At 47.7% G+C, this 22491-nt stretch overlaps 1 protein-coding gene and 1 pseudogene across 6 annotated transcripts; one reads left to right on the forward strand and one right to left on the reverse strand.

Annotated features, from left to right (window-relative positions):
- The first annotated feature begins 117 nt into the window (after positions 1-117).
- Positions 118-21881, forward strand: C1QTNF2 (C1q and TNF related 2). 6 transcript variants are annotated; one of them, XM_043596807.1, is made up of 6 exons: positions 134-243; positions 568-711; positions 9528-9603; positions 10365-10444; positions 16939-17191; positions 21110-21881. In XM_043596807.1, the coding sequence occupies exons 4-6, from the start codon at positions 10400-10402 to the stop codon at positions 21721-21723; spliced, it is 912 nt and encodes a 303-aa protein (XP_043452742.1). In that variant the 5' UTR covers positions 134-243; positions 568-711; positions 9528-9603; positions 10365-10399; the 3' UTR covers positions 21724-21881. The 6 variants fall into 6 exon arrangements, with proteins under 6 accessions (XP_043452734.1, XP_043452742.1, XP_043452752.1 ...); XM_043596817.1 differs by having other exon boundaries at positions 138-243; positions 613-711; XM_043596826.1 differs by lacking the exon at positions 568-711 and having other exon boundaries at positions 142-243.
- On the reverse strand, positions 595-4723 carry LOC122479955 (annotated as a pseudogene).
- Positions 21882-22491: the final 610 nt, after the last annotated feature.

Below are 22491 nucleotides of genomic sequence, written 5' to 3' on the forward strand. Positions count from 1 at the left end.
ACACACTCAAGTTGTCACCAGCGCTGAAATTTTTTCCAAACCGATGCGGCTGCCAGAAGGAGAACTCCGAGCTGCGGGCTGGCCCACGTGACCGGGAACCAAATACTCCCGCCCATGACGGGATGGGAAAAGTATGCCTGGGGCGGGCGCTGGCCGAGCAGCTGCGGCAGGAGGCGGGGACGCGGAGCAGCGCCGATAGCTTCGTGGCTCCGGAAGCCCCTGGACGTGGCCGAGACTGCTAGGGTGAGTATCGCCGAGCTACCCGAGCTACCCTCGCCCGCAACTCCGACGCCCTCCCGCGGGGTCGGCAAGCGCTGGTGGGAGGGGAAGGATCCGGTGCTGGAGAGGGGACATGGGTGTGTCCGCGGGAGGGAGGTGGAGAGCTGCAAACGTCCCCTCTTTGCAGGCCGGGCAGTCCCGGGATTCCCAGCTCCTGACCTCTGCCTTATGAATTATAACATGAATTAACATGTGCTGAGCGCTTACTGTATGCCAGGCTCTGTGCTCAATGGCTTACCTGTTGATAGTAACACCTCTACCATTGATTGAGCGCCTATTTTGTGCCAGGCTCTGCCAGCCCTCTGGTGTGCTGTTTCATTTCCATGACGACAGGTTATCCCCAGCTGCAAAAGAGCAACCAGGCTCAGGGACGTTAATGACTTACTCAAGACTGCACAGCTAGTAACTGGTGGTAAAGGGGATTGAACCCTGGTAAGTCTCAGTCCAATGCCCCAAGCTAACCATCATAGTTGTTATTTATGGAGTGCGTGATCTCATTTATATTAATTAAATATGTATGTAGATGGGCAAACTGAGTTCAAAAGGTACTAAATGGCAAACTGAGGTTTGCACCCAATTCTTTACAACTCTCTTCACCCTCCCTCGTCCCTCAAACTACTTGTCTCCAAGCCTTGTCTTACTGTGTTCTTATTTCTCCAACCCACTGACGCGGTCCTGTTCCAGGACTGTATCTCTCAGCTGAAGGACTGCAATGGCCCCAGTGGTCTCTCAGTCCGCTTCTCTCCCCCAGCACCACAAAGCCTTTGCACAATTTCAGCGTCCTCTACTCTTTGACCACAAGACTCTCCTACCTGAACCCTTCAAAATTTCCCCATCTTAGACCCACCATCTCCCAGAGACCTTGTTGGTCCTACCCAGACCTGTTCCTACCCCCACCCAACCAGCAGCAATAGCAACAAATCCTGCATATGTCAGCCCATGGCTGATGCTCAGTTAGCATTGTTCAAAGCCTGTCCTGTCCTCTCCCCACCCCCTTCTGCCCCCTCCCCCGTCTGCACAGTTCTTTCCTGATTTACTCTGTTATCTGGTAATTGTATCCATTAAGTCCACTTTCAACTGCTAACTCCTCAGACCCCCCACACCTCTCAGAACATCACTACTACCCTTCATTCTGACGCATCAAGTGTGCCACTGAGTTTGCTTCTTCCCAAATGTCTGACTTCTCCCCATCTCCTATCAGGGACACCAAACTTGCCTACCTTCTGATCCTTAAATGTTAGGGTTACATTTTGTTTTAAATGACATAAAACTAACAACGCTCATCACAATTCAGACAGTACAACAAAGGGGGGGGGGAGTGAAAAGTAAAAGCCCACACACCTGCTCCTAATTCTGAGAGGTAACCTGTTTATCAAGAAGCTGTGTCCTTTCACAAATTCTGGGGGGGGGGGGGACTTTTTTTTTTTTTCAGCTCAAGGAGAATGAATCATCCTTTACAGTCCATGCTGCAACTTGCCTTTTTCACTTTGTGTATGTTGGCCGTCTTTCCATTTGCACGTCTGGACTTACTTTGTTCTCATAAAGGCATCACAGTGTGTCATTGTACGAGTAAATTGAGGTCTCTTCCACAAGTCTGGGGTCATCTCTGAAGCTATTCTGCCTCCATCAAAGAGTCAGCAGGTTCCCCCAGGAAGTGACTGCTTTCTGGCAAATCCCTCTTCTTCCCTATCTTGCTCCTCCTCATCCGTTGATTGGACACAGGGGACTGAACCTTCCTTCCTACAGTACCAGGCTCTAGTGCTGTCTGCTCCCGAATGTTCAGCATAGGCTGATAGTCCATGTACGCGCTCACAGCTTCCCTCACCCTTCCCCCCATCAGAGGCTTGCCAGGTGGGTTTGCCTCTGTGAGATGAACTCCTGCATAAAGCAGAGTTTGGCTCAAATTCTATTCTAGGTTTACTTTTGAAAGGAATTCTATGCCAAGTCTTTTTCCAAGGAAATAATCCTCCTTGGATTTGTGCATTGCTGTGAATGGCTTACGTCTGTTAACACACACGTGCACCTGCGCACACACACACACACATACACACACATAGCTGCCCTGTTAGTTAAGGCTTTATGCTCATGGGTCCTGTGCCCAGCGCATGGTAGAGGGACATGAGCCCTGGTCCCTGAGTCAGCAGGCTTGGGTCCCCTCCCAGCTTTAACTGGGAAAAAATGACTTCACTTTTCTGAGCCCTGTTTTCTCTTCTGCCAAGTGAAGATGATAGTATTAGCCTTACTGAAGTGTAAAGAGAGTAAAAGGAAAAAAGGAACATCAAAGCTTTGAAATCAGAACACATAACATACTTGGAGAACACCCTTTTCCTCTAGGCCACAGGTTGCCAGCTCAGATGCCAGCAGGGGCCGCACGTGACACCAAAGTAAGCAGAATGCATATCGTTTGGGAGTGGCAAGGACTGTGGGCACAGAATGTAGGTCCTATGTAGTGGTCTGCTAGGGCGGCCATCACAATACCACAGACAGGTGACTTAACAGAAAGTTATTCTCAGAGTTCCAGAGGCTAGAAGTCCACGATTAAGATGAGCGCCAGTCTGGTTCCTTCTGAGGCCTCTCCCCTTGACTCGCAGATGGCCACCTTCTCTCTGTCCCTCACATGGTCATACCTCTGTGTGCTGTGTCCTAATCTCCTTATAAGGATGCCAGTCATAGTGGATTAGGGCCCATCCGTAGGACTTTATTTTCCTTTATCTCTTTAAAGGCCCAATCCCCAAATATATAGCCCCATTCTGAGGTTCTGGGGGCTAGGACTTCAACATATGAATTTGGGGGAACACATTTCAGCCCGTAACACTTCATCTCAAAGGGCAGTCAATTGGTGCCCTGCCAAATGTTTTTCAAGGAAATAATCCAGATTCTCAAGAACACCTGGAAATCTTGATTTATTTTTTATTTTTTGCTTTCTCCAACAACCTTTCATTAACCTGTTTAAAAGTGCTGAAGCTCTTAGGTTTATGGTGATGGCTTTTTAAATATTTTTTTAATGTTTATTTTTGAGAGAGACAGAGAGACAGAGAGGGAGAGAGAACAATTGGGGGGGGGGGCAGAGAGAGAGGGGGACAGAAGATCCGAAGCAGGCTCCACGCTGACAGCACAGAGCCTGATGTGGGGCTCAAACTCATGAACTGTGAGATCGTGACCTGAGCCAATGTTGGGGAGGCTCAACCAACCGAGCCACCCCAGGTGCCCCAAGTTTATGGTGATGACTTTTGAACTTCCGTGAGCCCATTGAGCTTCCATTGAGCTCTTCTCCCAGTGCTTGAGAACCCTGTCCCTGTCTACTTCCATCTCTTCTCTGGCCCCAGGGCTCTTCTCCCCTGGATTCCTTGGCTTCTCACCCTCCTCCTCTGGCAAAAAGTCGTCGGTGCTGTCCCCATGCTCAGTCCCTCCCAGGTCCTTTCTGGTGAACAACTCAGGCAGGTGCAGGTGTGTCGTGCTGTCCTCACTGTCGCTCACAGCTGCTCCATGATCGCTGGACATGGGTTCCCAGAAGGCTTCTCTCGGACGGGGTGGCCCGGAGCTATGCATCTGGTCTCCCTCCTTTTCCTTTTGTGCAAGAGGCAGGCAGACGGGCACACATTCCATGCGCTGCTCCTGGCACTCTTCGCACAGCTCTCTGGTACCGCTGGCACTGGGTAGGCCTGAACGGGTGCTCCAGGGACTTGTTGATGTGCTGCAGGGTGAGTTTGCAGAACAGCTGGGGTGGGTTCTTGGTGCTGGGCATGATATGCAGTTCGGGGAGGTGCAGGCCAGCTGCCCGTATTTCTTGCCACAGGTGTAGATCTGGTGCTCAGGCAGAAGGCAGGGTAGCTCGTGCCGGCAAGAGAGCATTCCCTTGCAGGCACCAGGCTCCAGCCAGACTCTGATGCCCTTGCCCAGAAATCTTGATTTTAAGATAAGACCTCCCACAGTTTACACTGACAACAATTTCAAATGAAAAACAAAACCAAAAAAGCATCAGTCAGTGGTTTACCTAAGGCCACCGATAAGCCTCAGGTCTAGATTATCATTCCCTCAGTGGCAGGGCCATCCTCCCTAGCTTTTTTATTTTTACTTTTTTAAGTTTTATGTATCCATTTTGAAAGGGGGTGGGGAGGGGCAGAGAGAGAAAGAGAGAGAAACCCAAGCAGGCCCTGGGATCATGACCTGAGCCGAAACCATAACCTGAGCCACTCAACAGACTGAGCCACCCAGGTGCCACATTCCTCCCTAGCTTTTTAACGCCTTCCAACCAGAGGTCAGTGCACACTGCAGTGTTAATAAAGAGCTGTTTGCTGAATGAGTAAATTCAAAGTTATAATCCTGTTTAAAGTAGGTTACGCATAGGGGCAGCTGGGTGGCTCAGTGGGTTAAGTGTCCGACTTCAGCTCAGGTCATGATCTCATGGTTCGTGGGTTTGAGCCCTGTGTCGAGCTCTATGCTGACAGCTCAGACCCTGGAGCCTCCTTCGGATTCTGTGTGTGTCTCTCTCTGCCCCTCCTTCATTTGTGTGCCTGTGCTCTCTCGCTCTCACTCTTGCTCTCTCTCCCTCTTAAAATAAATAAATAAACTTTAAAGTAGGTCACACATACAGAAATCCTGGACCTTTGCATTTGTGCTTTGTTGTAAAATCATATCAGCTGTTATGACTGCCTTCCAGCTGTTTAACCCAAAGTTCCCAATCGTTCAACTCCCCATGCTCACACTTTACAGAGGAGAAAGCAGAAGACCCAGGTCTGCTCAGTTAGCCTCCCATAATATCGTTATATCGTATCTCACATTGTTTTCACTTATTATCATTGTATCAGAATAATACTACCATTAAGGAGTGCTTACTGTCGCCTGGTTACTGCATTATCTCATTTGATGTTCACAATTATTCTACCAGAGAGGTATGAGAGATCTAATAACTCAGGGAGACATGCCTAAAGACCTCAAACAATTCAAACTTATGTAACTCAAAATGCAGATATTTCTGTTTACCTATTAGAATAATGCTGTCATGTGGCTCTGGCAGAAGCACGGTTTACAATTTACAATTTACAATTCACACTGCCTTCCAGGGTTCTTGACAAACTTTTAATTTGGGGATTTTGAATTATTTCAGATTTTACACATAAAATGAAACAATAAATATTTTTCTATCATGCTTTTTCAAATTCAAATGGTTTAAACAAGACCATGCAGTATGTTTTTTTTCCATTTTACACATAAGGAAACTGAGGCCCAGAGGGGTTAAAAAACAAAGGTCAAACATCTATAACATGACTTCTAAGCACCAGACCAGCTCTGTGCTTCTTGAAGGCCAGCCCCGTGTCAGGTCTTTAGAGTTACTGTGAATACCTGTCAGGGCCTGACTGGGACTAACTCCATGGAGACAGAAAGCCCAGAGAAGTCAAGGACAACTTGGCCTTTCCTCCCTAGCCCTTCAGAGTTCAGAATTTGTTCCTTTCCCTCAGCTCCTGGGTCTTCAAGTGTGGTGCCTTCTATACTATTCCAAGGGATCATCTAGCCCCCAAATTTCCTTCCCTTGCCTTCTGCATGGTTCTGGATGCCCTTTGGAGAGATAGCTTGTTTTAAAGACAATGGAGGTTCAAGGCTTGCTTTCCAAATGATCACACAGGTGTGCCAGGCTGGATCCTCAGTATAACCAGACCATGTGCCCTATGAGAGTGACAGTCACATCTTTTCATCTCCGGAACCTCAGTGTCTGGCCTCATAGGCGATAAGAGTAAGTGACACCATTTACTGAGCATCCATGTGCCAAGCCATGGTACCAAGCACCGGACACCCCATTTGGCCTCCTGTCACTTGATGAGCTGAGCACTATCCCATCGATTCACCTCTTTGTATTACGGAGCATGAACACACCAGGTAACTCAGTGACATGGGGCCAAGGCAGACAGCCCCATCCCTCCCTCAGGACGCAATGCCAGGGCGGGAGCAAAGGTCAAGCCTCCTCTCTTTTGGTGGCAACTGACAGAAACACAACACAAACCATCTTAAATGAAAATGGAGAAATAGAAGAAGGCAGGGGCTCTGCCTGAAATGCCACAGGACTCAGAGGTCAGGACTGTTTTTCTTCATGAGTTCAGTTGCAGTTGGTGACAATTACAATTTTAAACAAGGTCTTAATTTTTGAGTCATGCTTTATTTTCAATATCCATTATCTTGTTTGATCTTCAGAAGGAGAGGAAATAACAATAATAGCTAATGCTCTTGTATCCCTTATCACATGCCAAGCGTTGTTCTAGGAACATTCTAACCTCATAACAACCTTCTAAGGTAGGTACTATTATTATAGTACCATTTTGGAGAGGAGGAGGCTGAGAGAGATAGAAGAAGTAATTTGTAACAGGTCCCACAGCTGGTTCATGGGATCTCAACTCAAGCCGCTGTGTATTGAGCTGATACAGTAGCCACCACGTGGCAGGTGAGCACTTGAAATGTGGCCAGTCTGAATTCAGATGTGCTGCAAGTGTAAAATACACACCGGGACTCCAACACTGTGTGCTAGTTTACAAATATGAAATGCCTCATTAATAATTTTTACACTGATTACATGTTGAGATGATATTTGAGATCTATTAGGCTACATAAAATATTAAAATTAATTTCACTGCTGCTTTTTACCTTTTGAACATGGCAATGAGACCCATTCTGAACGGTGGCCACACATCATATTCCTACTGGATAGCGCTGCTCAAACACGCTCCCCGGCACTCCGGCCTGCCACTTGAAGGCTGGCCCTCAGGACAAGTTGGATACAGGGCTCGGAACACCCTCAGGCCTCCTTCCCTCCCCTCACATCTGGCACATCAGCTGCATTCTTCTAGCTCACTGGAGTCCTTGGTCTCCATGGCAGAAAACAACTGTGGGCAGCTCCAAAGTTGATGGCTTTGTGCCCTCATCACACAGGCAGCTGAGGCCCAATGTGAAGCAGCCGGGGGCCCGGGGTCACGGACGGGCCCCTTGCCCACCACGTCACATCACATGCCATGTTGGTTGGTTTGCAAGGGTTTGGGTGTATATAGCAGAAGGTCTACCTCTGGTGTGAGCACAGTGGTCGCCAGGCTGACCTCCCGTGTGCCTTCGGCAGGGCAAGCCCTGCGAGATCCTGGCTCCTGGGATCTCATTAGGTCGCGCTTTGTCCTCGGATCTCTTTTTCTACACTGAGCCAGAAGCGGGGAGTGGAGGAGGAAGAAAACAGCAGATAAAATAGTTTCTGGGGCTTCTTGGCAAGTGGACCCCATACCTTTTAACCTTCTGCGTTAGGCTCTGGCTGCTGGAGTGCTTCCAAATCCAGGAAAGGGGCCTTTTCCGTGAGCACTGTGTGCAGAGCTGACGCCAGCCCCTCTCCTCCAGACCGTCTGTCAGCTTTTCGGAGAAGCTGGAGAGGGCTGTTTGCAATTTGCTTCCTGGAATTCAGGGAGGGCATGGGGTGTTTTTCATTATAGAATTCTCACTCCCATCAAAGGGAAGTTTCAGGGAGCTTCAGCCTCAAGCAAGCCCCACCCCATTGCAGCCACCAGCCCTTCCCTTTTAACCCCAGAGTCTAGGAGAATTGCTAGCTGGGTGGGATTCACATACCCTCCCCGGCCCAGAACTCCCCCAAACACTCCAGGGGCTCCTAGTGGGAGGTCGGAACTGCTTGCTCTTAGTTCAGAGACAGGCGGTGGCAATTACAACTTCGGGCTCTAACTTTGGTATCATGTTTGCTTTCAACATTCGCTACCTTGTTTGATTCTCAGAACAGCGCTGTAAGGTAGACAGTGTGAGTGTTACTACCTCCATTTTATAGGTGAGTAAATGGAAGCTCAAATACAAGGACATGACTTCCTATGGTCACATAACCAGTAAGTTACAAGACTAGGGCTGGGACCCACATCTTCTGATCCAAAACCGGTCATCTCTCCCTATTTCTTTCACTGGCCAAGTGTGGCTTTGTCATCTGCACAAAGCAAATGACAGTTGTGATCCTGTTGCCCTTGATTAGGAGTGTTTTGTTCAGGCTGTGGAACAACTCTGGGCTGAGCACGTCCTATGTGCGGGGCAGGTACAGTGCTGGGCTCTGGTAACATAATAAAGAGCAAGACAAGCAGGGCCTTGCTTTCCTGGACCTTCCACACCAGTGGGAAGACACAGTTAGTGGGTTGAGAAGCCAATATAATCACAACTTGATCCACGTGCTTTTGAAGGAAAAGCAAACCAGAGGTGGGTGAGATATTTTCATTCTGCGACCAGGCAGGTCTCTCTGAGGAGACAGTAGTACAACTGAACCTTGAAGGATGAGGCAGGCAACTGTCTGTGGACTTCACAGGGAGGAGATTAGGGTTGGGGCAGAGCTCACAGGGAGGAGGTTAGGGTTGGGGCAGAGCTCACAGGAAGGAAGTTAAGGTTGGGGCAAAGTTCTCTCCAACTGCTGAACAGTTAGGGTCTGCACACTGGGCTCAAAGATTTGAGTACGGCACCTCATTGTTCCTATAAAACTCCAGGAGTTGGATATATTATTACTTCCATTAGAAAGTTGAAAAACTAAGTGGGTGGGTTTCCCATGGCTTGTTTTTTAATGTCTATCTATTCAGAGAGAGAGACAGACAGACAGACAGAGACAAAGAAGGAGAGAGATGATCCACAGCTCGCTCTTTGCTGAGAACAGAGAGTCTGATACGGGGCTGGAACCTATGAACCATGAAATAATGACCTGAGCCAAACTTGGAAACTTAACCGACTGAGCCACCCAGTTGCCCCTGGTTTCCCATTGCTCTTAATTGCAGAGTGTATTACTACCACTACCTGTCAGTGTGTCAAAACCTGACAACCAACAGGCCAGATTTATTTAAGCATAATATGTATCTTCCTGTCTCCCAGGCAAGATGACTCAGAATTCAGCAGCCTCGCTAAACACTCAGGACAGTGTCCCACTCCGGTGTGGTCAGCAGGACACCGATGTCCCCACTCATGGCCCTTTTCTCGGCACAGTCTGGGCTGAGGGCCCTTGGGAGTGAACCAAGGACTGAGTCCTGGGGGCCAAGGGCAGAAAAAAGGAGGAAGGCTCATCCCCCTACATTAGCTCCTAGTGTTTTCCTAGAACATGCGTATCTGAATCTTTGACGACTTAACTGAGAGATGAGAAGCCCAGGGACTGAGCAAATTAAAACCAGACTGAAGAACTTCATCCAAGTTTAGTACCTCATGATTTCATTCTGGGAGGTTGACCTACTAATGTATCTTTTTTTCTACAACAGGAAGACTGTCATGCAGCCTTCTTACTCAGCTCCCACCAGAAATGAGAATTTAGGAACTAAGATAGCTTTTAAAAAGGTGAGGAAGAACCAATACTTTTTTTCTCTCTGATCAATTGAACAGATACTTATGGAACACCTGCTGTGTGTAAAATGTTCTGCAAGCTCTCTCCCCAGAGTGAGGGTGGGGGCCCCCTGTGCTCTAGGAGGTCAGGAGGAACAAGGGATTAGAATTAGATCTGGTTTGGGTTGGAAAAACTGAGAAAGGGAGAAAACGTTTTTGAATCCAAGGACTCCTTTTGGATTTAGTCCATCGCCTTGTCTTCTCCTTGCTGTGGATTTTCTTGAGGTTAGAGTGTGGATCTCACTCATTAATCAGGAAAAGATTTCTCCAACACTCCCTGTGTGCAAGGAAGTTGGAAGACCTGGGGATATAGCAGGGGTCCCTGCTCCCATGGGGTTTCCACTTTACTAAGAGAGAAAACAGGCCCAATAAGCAGGTTAACAAGCAAACACAACGAATACACATGCATTGTTGTAAGGGCTAGAAAGACACAGACGAGCTGAAGTCCAGAGGGAGAGCTGTCTGAGAGGGCATGTCAGGGAAGGCCTTGGAGGAAGTGACATTTAAGCTGAAACATGAGGAATAAAGAGCCAGGGAGCCAACAGGGTGCGGCTCCTAGGCTGGCAGAACAGAGCTTGGCCTAAAGGAGGTGGGGTGGCTAGGCAAGGGGGAGCAGGAGAGGCAGGGGGAGCTGGGACTGGGGCGGTGACAGCAAGGGCCAGGTCATTTAGGGCCTTGTGGGCCACGTCAGGGTTTCCAGTGTTTGCTATTTGCAGCCGGCAACAACTGGAGTAAGACCCTCCAGGAAGCGATGTGGCTGAGTTATGGTTTTGAACAGTCCTTCTGGCTTCACATGGTGAGTACGTTTGGGGGAGGGGGGGCGTGGAGGGAAGCAAGAGACCAGTGAGGAGGCTCCTGCTGGGATCAAGCAAGGAGTGAGCCGCTGGGGCTGGGGCTGTGCTTTGTGCTGGTTTTTTGGTTCAGCTCATGGGAACACCCTATTAACACTCCAAAGGGACTTGTTGATGTCAGGGCCAAGGACCCCCAACCCCCACCCCATCACCTTGACTAAGCCACGTGTGGGCCTCTCAAAGGACAGGAGGTTTTTCCCAAGCATCGATTTCCTCAAGTATCCTGAGGAGAAAAAGCATCACTTCTACATTTTCAGTCATGTATTATATATACACAGGTGTATGTGTGTATGTGTGTGTTTACAGGTGTGTGTGTGTGTGTGTGTGTGTGTGTGTGTGTGTGTAAACTGATATGAAAGACATCTCTCCATTGCTATGTGTGGCTTTGGCAAATGCTTCAAGGTCTCCTCTGTGATTCGGAATATTTAGGAGGAAAATCTAAGAAATGCTGACATAATGGAAAGCATTTGGGCATTAGGGTCAGCCAAACCCAAGTTCAAATATAACTTCTGCCATGAACTAGTTGTGTAAATATGAGCAAATTAGCCTCTCTGAGTTTCAGTTTCCTCTTATATAAAACACAAAAATAGCAGGGGGAAGGGAGAGAGGTGTAATAGATGAAGTGTAGTCTTCAGAATCCCTCAGACATGGGTTTGAACGTAGTCCCCATCGCTCCAATTGTGCGACTTCGGGTAAATCATTTCACTTCTCGAAGCCTCTGTTTCTTCCTCTGAAAAATGGGACAATAAGTTTATCACCCTCATAGAATTTATTATAAATGCCAAATAAAATAATTCATGCAAAGAGCCTCACACAGTGCCTGGAACATTGTAGGTGTCTAATAAAGTCAGTTTACCTCTGCCTCAGTTTCCCTGTCTGTAACTAAAGGGGTTGGTCCGTTGGGGCCCTCCTCAAGTTTCTAAATTTATTTAAAATAGCTTGGAAGAGGTAACCTATCTGGATTCTTTGGGGGGCTCTGGCTCCCCTCCAAGCATCTAGCCCCCAGGTTTGCTTACCTCTATAGTGTGGAGAGTAGGCATGGGGGCCAGACTCAGGAGGGTGAGGGCACTGTCTGGGAGCAGGACTTTTTGGAGCCTTGTTTTTCTTGGAGGTGCGCTAGAGGCAAAGAGTCTCTCCTCTCCCTCCAGAATCTAGTCTCCCCGCCTTCATTTCCAAAACAGTTCCTGGCTCAGACTGCGGGAACCACCAGCCTCCAACTCTGAGAAATCCCTTCCTCCCTGCCTGTTCCAGAGCCCTGCTGCTCCACCCAGCCACTGGGGCCTGCTCTGGGCCAGCTGTCATCGAGCGAGATCCCCTGTTGTCCAAAGAGGCAGAGGTAGGCAGGACAGCAGACCCTGCTCCCTCTTTCTGGGCTTGTATGGCTGAGAGTGATCATCAGAAGAGAGAAGGGGGCTGCAAACTGAAACAGATGCATCCTCTCTCTCCTTCCTCTCTCATCTAGCTGTCTCTCCTTCCTGCCTTTCTTCATCTAGCTGTTTGCACGACTCTCATCTGCCTGGGAGACTCACTCCCACCCACTTCCTTCCTCCCTCTCCCTGGTCCAAAATGTTTGCAGTTGCAACTTTTCCAAACCATTACAAACCTGCTTTGAGAATTGAGTTTCTCTTGTGGGCGCCCAGATGTGTCACAGCTCACAAGTAACAATGACAGTTTTCCAAGACTCTCATCAAGCAGACCAGGAGAGGAGATGGAGATAGCTGGGGCCTGGGAGCATTGGGGACACAGTTCTCTGAAAGTACATCATGCATATGACACCTCCACCGTGTTCACCAGGTCTGCCAACCTCCTCTACTGTCATTTAGGCCAACCATGTTGAGTACATGTGACACCAGAGGCACATCAAACTATAACTTGATTTTTGTCTCCTCTGCCCCTTTGTGATGAAGCCAAGGAAGCCCTGGCAATCCACTCCCATCAAATCCAATCTTCGATCTTTATTCAAGGTGACACTTCCTCAGCAAAGATGTGAAGCTGGCAGGGCTATCCGCTCCCTTTCTCAGCTCACCCCTTTCCAGGCTGAAGGAAGGAGAGATAAGGGGTCAGGAAGCAGGAGGGCTCTTCATGCTTCTTGGTAGGGACAGGGACTGAACTGCTCTGCCTCTCTGGGCCTGGCAGACATTGAAGCTGCCTCTTTCGGGGGTGCCTTTTGCCGGCTCCCTGGGGTTGCCATATTGGACGCTGACCGTAACAGCCCTGAAGCGGGCACGCACATTCTCTGTTTGTTGGCAAGTCCAGGCCTCGCCCTTGGCCTCCAGCTTCCTGGTGTCTGCCCTGCATGGTTATCACTGCTGGGGCCCCTCACTTTCTGTCCAGACCCCTCTGGCCCAGGCTGGCTCCCACTGGGGAATGTCTACTGCCTTCCATCTCCTGGGGAGGCAAGAAGGCAATTGGCCCCCTTCCCATGTGCTGTTTCCCCTTTTGCCCAGCCAGTGTCTCACCTTCCAGCTTTCTCACACAGGCCTCAGAGGCACTGCCACTGTCCCTCCCCCTCCCAGGGACACAGGTCATATTTTAAAATCCTTGATCTGCCAAGAGCGCCAGGAGTCATGGAGTGGGCTCACACTGTTCCTTTGTCGATTCTTTGCTTTGGCCTGACCACTCCATTTAGCATACAGCCTCTCATGAGTCCTGGTGCCCAGGTGGAAGTTTCGATTGTAACACTCTCTTACACTCGCTCTCTAAGTCTTGCTTTTCCCCCTTCTTGGAGACAAATTGCCCAGAGCTCACCTGTGCCCCAGTCCAGTTCTCCTTCTCCATGTGGGGCCTCAGGCCTTCCCTCCATTCCAGCAGATGCCCTTCCCCAGGGTCCTTGGTGCTGTGCTCCTGTCTGGGGCTTTCCAAGGTCTCTGTGCATATTTGGAGGGGGGGGGGGGCTGCCCGAGAGTCTTTAAGAACGGGTGCACAATGCCACAGATAACAGTGCTCTTGATTAAAAAGGGTTACTAGAAAGGGCTAGGGAGGCATTAAAGATACTGAAATAATTTACCAGACTGAAATAATTTTCTTGACTTAATCAGGATTAAAGAAATTTTAAAGACAATAACTTTGTTATTATATGACATAATGTTATTGAAAACAGCATCTAGTACTAAATCACCTCTACCTGGCCAGGGCACCATTATGACACCTATCTAGAGAAACCATCTGAGGTCCAAACAAGGTGAGCCTTGGCTGGAAATAGAACAGCCCCTGCATCTGGGGCAGTACAGCACTGTGGTCTCCCCTCCTCTCCCTGGCAGAAGAGGCCTGGTTTTCTCTCCCCTTCATCTGTCGCCAGGGTTAAGGATTCTGGAGGGGCCAGGAAGACAGGTAGAGTCAGCCTGTTTCCAGAGGCAGCCTGAAGTCTGGACAGGCTCCTAGGACCAGGGCAAAGCAAGGTTGGAAGGAAAGGGAGGTTGAGGGCCCAGGAGGAGAGGGGGCCTGCCAGCACCACAGCACCTGTTGTTTGAAGGCTCTGGTTAGGTAGCCCAAAGCAGTGCAGTCACAGTGGAGCCAGCAAGGGTTACATATCTGCAAGAGGGCAGGTTGAAGTCTGAAAGGCTCAGCACCAGAGGTGAAGAGACCTGAGAGACCATCTAGTCTAGTGATTCTCAAAGTGGGTCCCTGAACTACCAGCAGCAGCATCACTCAGATACTCATTTATAATGCAAATCCTCCAGCCCCAGCCCAGACCTACTGAATCATAAACCCTGGGGGCGAGGCCCAGCAAGCCAGGTTTAAACAAGCCCTCCAGGTGAGTCTGACCCATGCAGAAGTGTGGGAACCACTGACCTAGTTCAAACCCCTTATTGCTCAGGTGGGAAAACGGACCCAGAGAGGGAAGAGGTCTTGCCTAAGGTGACAAAGCAAGCTACACTTTGGAGCTCATCCCCATGGGAAGAAATCATGCCTGGAAATTTCGTTCTTGAGAGAGAGGCTGTGGATTGCAAAGTGACCGAGCCAATTTATTGAGAGATCTTGGTCAAGTTGCTTATTCCTGCTCTGGACCAAAGCATCTGCATCTTTACGTGTGGGGCTGGGAGTGCATCATTTCTGAGCATATAACACTCTGGCTTCTGGTGATCATGCTACTGCAGCCACCAGCCTTGAGGACACAGTGTAAAATCAAAATACATTGAGACTTGCAACATTTCTTTAAAGATGACTTCCCATACCACTTTTCCAGGAAGCTCTTACAGGATGGGTGCCACCAAACTGAGGGATTTTTTTAAAATTGTTTTTAATTAAACAAAGAGAGAAAGACAGGATTCCTAAAACAGGAGATATAACCCAGGAGAGAGGCGAAGACGATCGCCACAATGATCATAAAGAAGAAGCTAGGATGGCAACTGGTTAGCATGTGTGGGGATCCAAACAGGAGGATGGGGGGCTCCGGGACTTCTATCATCAGGAAAATAAATGGAACAAATTATCTGATATATTTGATAGTGTGGAAAATAGTGACTTAGGGAACTAAGCCAAAGAAAAAATTAAGTTAATATCTCCAGTAAGGAAAAAATGTACAAGAAAGGACATATAATTATAGTACAGTGCTTAGCTTAGCAATAAACAATACTCATAATAATCCAGAGTGTAAATTTTGATTTTATCACAAATTATATTTTAACTACATGAGGGAGAAGAAATAGGGGCTAGGGTGTTGGAAGGGGGCATATTCTTCATCTATCATAAATGAAATTCAGAAGATAATGTCTAAAATTGATAAATAAGGGGCACCTGACTGGCTCAGTCAATAGAGCATGCAACTCTTGATCTCAGGGTTGTGAGTTCAAGCCCCATGTTGGGCGTGCTGCCTACTTAATTAAAAACTTTTGCGGGGGGTGCTTGGATGGCTCAGTCACTTAAGCAACCGATTCTTAATTTTGGGTCAGGTTCGTGATTTCAAGCCCCACATTGGGGGCTGGCAGCACAGAGCCTGCTTGGAATCTCTCTCTCTCCCTCCTCTCTCTGCCTCTCCCCTGCTCGTGCTCGCTTGCTCGCTCTCTCAAAATAAATAAACATTTAAAAATTTAAAATAGTCTTTAGGGGCGCCTGGGTGGCTCAGTCGGTTGAGCGTCTGACTTCAGCTTAGGTCACGATCTCACGTTCCGCGAGTTCGAGCCCCGCATCGGGCTCTGGGCTGATGGCTCAGAGCCTGGAGCCTGCTTCCGATTCTGTGTCTCCCTCTCTCTCTGCCCCTCCCCCATTCATGCTGTGTCTCTCTCTGTCTCAAAAATAAATAAATGTTAAAAAAAAAAATTAAAAAAAAAATAAATAAAATAGTCTTTAAATAAAAATAAAAACTTTTTTTTGATAAATAAAAAACCATATACACAAGAAGAAATAGCTGAAAGGATTTGGGGTAGGGTGTGAGGTTAAGGAAAGGATTTGGGGTAGGGTGTGGGGTAGGGTGTGAGGTTTTATGCTGTGTGTGACTTATTATTTGACTTCACAAACAATGTAAGTGTATTATTTCACTTAATTCTTTTTTAAATTTTTTTTAATGTTTATTTTTGAGAGAGAGACAGACAGAGCACAGGCTGGGGAGGGGTAGAGAAAGAGGGAGACACAGAATCCGAAGCAGGCTCCAGGCTCTGAGCTGTCAGCACAGAGCCCAAGGTGGAGCTCGAACTCACAAACCACGAGATCATGACCTGAGTCAAAGTTGGACATTTAACTGACTGAGCCACCCAGGTGTCCCTTCATTTAATTCTTAAAAAAAAAAAAAAAAAAAAAAAGTATGCATTATAGCCTGCAGCAGAGGGGCACACACTGTGAATCTGGCCTGTCTGGCTCAAACCCCAGCCCTGTCACGTGCTAATTGCAGGAGTTAGGCTTGTTGTTAAAATTTCTGGGCATCCACTGCCTCACCTGTGTCTCTCTGGCAAGGATGCTCTGAGGTAAGTAAGTACAGAAAGCACTTAGCCCATGCCTGGTGCACAGAAAGCACTTAGAAGAGAGGCTGCTACCATGACCTGCCGTGCTGCTCGAGTCTGGGGCACCTTGACTCAGAACCAGAGCCTCAGTGCTTACCCGGCCATGTGCTACCCTGAGTCCCCCTGGAGAAGCAGCATAGTTGCAAATCATCACCTACAATTCAAAATATTTCTACTTGTGCCACGGATTTGAATGAAATCCTAGCTTGTTTCTTTCCACCCACTGCTCCTCCCAATCGGCCTGACTGGGCCATTAGGTCCTACCTCTGTTTCAGCTACACTGAAGGACAGCAGTGCGATGATGAGTGCCTCACCCCAAAGACTTCTCCAAAGTGTATTCTGCGTCCGTGACTCGGTTCATCCAAATATGTCCTCAAGACATGAGAACACTGTCCAGCCACTTGTATATGATGGAGGAGAGAGTCTCTTCCAGCCGCCTCCCCTCCTCTGGTTTCCTTTCTGACTGACCACCAATCAGCTCACAGCTCTTTTGCCTTCCACAGGTGACCACCATGATCCCTTGGGTATTCTTGGCCTGTGCCCTCCCTTGTGCAGCTGACCCGCTGCTTGGTGCCTTCGCCCGCAGGGACTTCCAAAAGGGCTCCCCTCAACTTGTCTGCAGCCTGCCTGGCCCCCAAGGCCCGCCTGGCCCCCCGGGAGCCCCAGGGCCCTCAGGAATGGTGGGAAGAATGGGCTTTCCTGGAAAAGATGGCCAGGATGGCCAGGATGGGGACCGGGGGGACAGCGGAGAGGAAGGTAAGAGGCCCAGTGCCTGTCTCTCCTATTCCTGCCTGGGGTTGACATCCTCTGGCACAGAGGGAGTTTAGTTATGAAAACCGGTATGAATCCCATTTCGTTATAAACCAAATTAATGTCTTTTTAAAAAACAGAGCAGTGTATTCTCCTGAAAGGAACAGTAGGTATCAGATCTTGTGTTCCTTCGCCAGCTGCACCATTGACTTGCTGAGTTGCTTTAAGCAAGTCTCCTGATATATGATTCAGAACACCTTTGGCTGCAAGTGACAGAACTCAATTCATAGCCTTGAATGGAATTTATTGGCTCATGCAACCAGGAAGTTCAGGAGCCAAGCTTCAGCAATGGCTGGGTCTGGGAGCTCAAAGCTGTTGTCAAGGCTCTGCTTATCTGTGTGTGTGGGTTTTGTTTTCACAAAGGCTGGAAGTTTTGAAATGGCTACCAATGGGCTTGAGTCTAACTCTTCATGGTTTGATCCACAGAGCAAATCTCAGCATGACTAATCCTTCTAAATCATATAGGTATCCCGGACCACCAATCATTTTGGCCATGGAGGTGAGGTACTACGATCTTCCAGGACTGGGTCATGTGCCCACCCCTGGTGTGTGTGAGTGGGTGCTGAGTTGGTCATTGTGGTTGACAGCCTTGCTGGGACCACATGAAGTCATGAAGGAGGAGATGCCAGGCAGCCAGCAGACTGGACAGTCTCTACAGGCCCTTTCAGCCTTGACATTCTTTGTCTCTGAACTTTTAATGTCAGCAACATCCCTAAATGTATGTCTTAAGCAGTAGGGGAATCATAATAACTTTTATTTGTATGGCATTTTAACGTTGACAAAGCACTTTTGAGTATGCTACTCCACTGATTGTCCATACCATGCTATGAAGGAGGTATTCTTACTATCCCCATGTTACAGATGAGGAAACTGAGGGTCAAGGGTGATTAAGTTGAGAACAGCACGTCATGGCTGTGAGACCTGAACTCTGGAAACAAACTTGGGGACCTGTTTTGGTGAATTAGTTAACCTTTCTTCATTCCTCAGCTGCTTCATCTCTAAAATAGAGATGATAACAGCACCTACCCCACAGGGGTCTGATGATGATAAAATATGACGTGTGAGGCATCAGCCTCAAGTAGATGTACAATAAATGGTCATCTCCCCTTAATTGATTGCTGAGATCATGTAATAGGCTGGTACCTGACTCCAAATCTAGACCTTCTCCTACCATACTAAATTAACTCCTCCAAAGCACCTCCTTCCCCACAGAATAACTATATAAATAATGGTAATGGCTTTGACTTGGGGAGGTATCACAGTGTGTCAAGCACTCCTGTCATGGTATCCCATTCCATGGGATACCCCAGTGGTAGCTTCAGTCTGGACTAGTGCTCCAAGCAGGGCCAGACCGAGTTTTCCCTGACATTCGTCTTACAGGTCCCAGAGGTGAGAGGGTATCTCTGCTATTGACTTTTTCTCCTTGATCAAGAGCCATGAGGATATAGGCTTGGCCATCTCTCCTGCCCATGCAGAGAGTCTCTGCTGAGAATTAAGGCAACACACCAAGGAAGGTGGTGTTAAGAGACAGAGTCCTGACCTGCAAAGCTGGGCCACTCTGGGACAAGTACAGGATATCATCCAACCACCTCTCCCTGACATACACATACAAATCCATCTCCAAAAAGGTCTTAAAAAGTAAAACCAGCTTTTCTTGAAGTTTCTTGAAAAGGTATCAAGAAGGAGGTACACCACATAACACACTGTAGAACTTCCTGATAAGCTTTCTTATCTATTTGTCTCACCCCAAAATCTCCAATTCAAAATGACTCAGTCTTTATTCCTCCTCACCTTTCTCCCTCTATTAAAGCAATAAGTTAAGGGGTGCCTGGGTGGCGCAGTCGGTTAAGCATCCGACTTCAGCCAGGTCACGATCTCACGGTCCGTGAGTTCGAGCCCCGCGTCAGGCTCTGGGCTGATGGCTCAGAGCCTGGAGCCTGTTTCCGTATCTGTGTCTCCCTCTCTCTCTGCCCCTCCCCCGTTCATGCTCTGTCTCTCTCTGTCCCAAAATAAATAAACGTTGAAAAAAAAAAAAAGCAGTAAGTTTTGCTTATTTTTATTTTTCATGGGACAGTTTTATAATCTGACTTTTTCCCCATGTAAAATTTTTTTAATTACAAGTAATACACAAATAAATTCTTATTGTAATATATTCAAACAATACAAATAAAGCAAGAGAGCTCCTTAATTCCTACCCTTCTCATCTTCTTCTCACTTTCCAGAGGTAATTACTATTAATTGGATAGATGTATATCCTTCCTGGCCTTTTTCTACATAATTTATATATGTGCATAGTAATACCAGGCATTCATTGCCAGGCCCTTAACATAAGCAATCTGCTCCTGAAAATTAAATGAGAAATTTCAGTGAGAAAATGCTCTTTGGGAATCTATTTCCCAATTACGTAAAATAGGAAAAATTTAAATGCATTACATGTTAACTCAAAAGTTTAAGACACAGTAAAATGCCTACATATATGCATATAAGAAGCAAAGTACCTTTTTAGAATGAAAAATGCCTACAGCATTGCTTTTTGATCACCCAGTTCATTTGGTGGTTACAAACAGTCACCTACGTACAATAATACTAGAATGACTTCTGGCACCAGCAAACTTCAGAAGCAGGCCCTCGATTAACATTCAGCAAACTTTTCAAACACCTACACCCAATTCTGCCAGTCTACCAATTGTACCAATTATACAATTGTATTTAGATATGACTCAAATCTTTACCCACTTTTCTTAAAATGATGTATTGAATTTAGGGGACATAAATAGACATGTTTCCTGTATAATCATTAGCCAAAAATACTGTATTGAGAGAAATGCACCTGTTATGAAATCTGGGTATAAAAAACCAAGGGTCATTCTACAGGGAAACATTACTTGGGGAATGTTCTTCAGGATATGCCAACTATATTCTGTGAGTGTTTACTATGGGCCAGCAACTCTCCTATGCACTTAAATGGTTGTAGAACTAGTTCGTGTTGTGGTTTCCTTTCAACAAAAAAGTTTCAGTCACCTGCTTTTTCCTCTCAACAGTGTACTTTAGAGAAGTTTTCAAATAGTACACATAAATCGCCTCACTTTTTTAAAACTCCTGTATAGAATTGCACATTATGGGTAGACCATAATTTTGGAATCATTTCTCTTTGAATGTTTATTTGTTTTGGGGGAAGAGAGAGAGCACTTACAAGCCGGGGAAGGGCAGAGAGACAGGGACTGAAGATCTGAAGCAAGCTCTGTGCTGACAGCAGAGAACCTGATGTGGGGCTCAAACTTATGAACTGTGAGATCATGACCTGAACCGAAGTCAGATGCTCAACCAACTGAGCCACCCAGGTGCCCCGTGAATCATTTCTCTTTGGACAGGCATTTAGTTGTCCCTAGTTTTGCTATTATAAACAGTGCTGCACTTAAACTCTTGCACTATGGACAGGGACCTTGTGTACTAGGCAGGGCTCTTACTAAGATTGATGTGTTGAAGTCAAGAGGCTTCTTCCAATTCTTTTGTCAACCCATTACCAGCACAGCCCATTGAAGGACTGGTCTGGCAGGCAAACCAGACTCTTCCCTAGAAGGCAGGGAGAAGGAAAGGGGTGAACTGTTATAAGTTATTCTTTTTTGCCCTGATCCACAGTGGTTCTGGAGGGTAAGTATCACCATTCCCATTTTCCAGATAAGACTGGGAGAAGTGCCCCAGGTTATACCAGCAGGATTTGCATCCATTTCTATGTGACTCCAAAGCCTTCTTGCTCTTTCCATTACCCAAAGGCTCCTGCTCCAAGGATGGAAAGCCAAGGTCCACAGCCTCTGCCTAGTTCTGTGAAGGCCCCTCCATAACACCAGCTGCTCTGTCTTCCAGGTCCACCTGGCCGGACAGGTAACCGGGGAAAGCCAGGACCAAAGGGCAAAGCCGGGGCCATTGGGCGGGCCGGTCCTCGCGGCCCCAAGGGGGTCAGTGGTGCCCCGGGGAAGCACGGCACACCAGGAAAGAAGGGGCCCAAGGGCAGGAAGGGGGAGCCGGGCCTCCCAGGCCCCTGCAGCTGCGGCAGTGGCCACGCCAAGTCTGCCTTCTCAGTGGCAGTGACCAAGAGCTACCCAAGGGAGAGGCTGCCCATCAAGTTTGACAAGATCCTGATGAACGAGGGCGGCCACTACAACGCATCCAGTGGCAAGTTCGTCTGTGGCGTGCCGGGGATCTACTACTTCACCTACGATATCACCCTGGCCAACAAGCACCTGGCCATCGGCCTGGTGCACAATGGCCAGTACCGCATCCGGACCTTCGATGCCAACACGGGCAACCATGATGTGGCCTCGGGTTCCACCATCCTGGCTCTGAAGCAGGGTGATGAGGTCTGGCTGCAGATCTTCTACTCAGAGCAGAATGGGCTTTTCTACGACCCTTACTGGACCGATAGCCTCTTCACAGGCTTCCTCATCTATGCCGACCAGGACAACCCCAATGAGGTATAGACAGGCAGGTGTTGGGTCTCCAGGGAGGTAACCAGATCGTGGACTTCCAGAATAAGACCCCTCAACTCTCTTCTGAGTGGGAGTGGGACCTCCCAGCCTCGGACATTCCTCCTCTGCCCGTTGTTTCCTCCATCATTAAATCCAAGCTTTTTTATTCATCCTCCCACCTCTCCAGTCACTAAATTTTTTTAGTGTCCACTGTGTGACAGGCACTATGATATGCTCTGGAAGGTGCCTCTGTGAACAAGATAGACAGAGGCTCTGTCGTTGTGAGGCTTACATTCTAGTAGGAGATACAACTTACAAATAAACAATCAAAGAATATAATTATTGTTCCAGGATGGAGACACATGCCATGGTCAAGAGTAAAAGGAATTACTACTATAGTAATGGGACAAGGAAGAAGTTGAAACTGTTTTTAGATTTTACTTTTTTAGGTTTACTTACATAAGGTCTATAAATCTTAAGTGAACAGCTCAATGAGTTTTTACACATGCACACAGCTTGTAACTTCCATGTAGGTCACGAACAGAATATTTCCCCCTCTTCCACTCCCCAAGGCTCTCTTAAGTGCCCTCCCAGTCAGCACCAGGAAGAAGTTATTTGTTTTCAAGTTTACTTATTTAGTTTGAGAGAGAGAGAGAAGAATAAGAAGAGAGAGAGAATCCCAAGCAGTCTCCACGCTGTTAGTGCAGAGCCCAACGCGGGGCTTAATCTCACGAACCGTGAGATCATGACCTGAGCCAAAACCAAAATCAGATGCTTAAC

This window comes from Prionailurus bengalensis, chromosome A1 (genome assembly GCF_016509475.1).
Source record: "Prionailurus bengalensis isolate Pbe53 chromosome A1, Fcat_Pben_1.1_paternal_pri, whole genome shotgun sequence".
Lineage (NCBI taxonomy): Eukaryota > Metazoa > Chordata > Mammalia > Carnivora > Felidae > Prionailurus > Prionailurus bengalensis.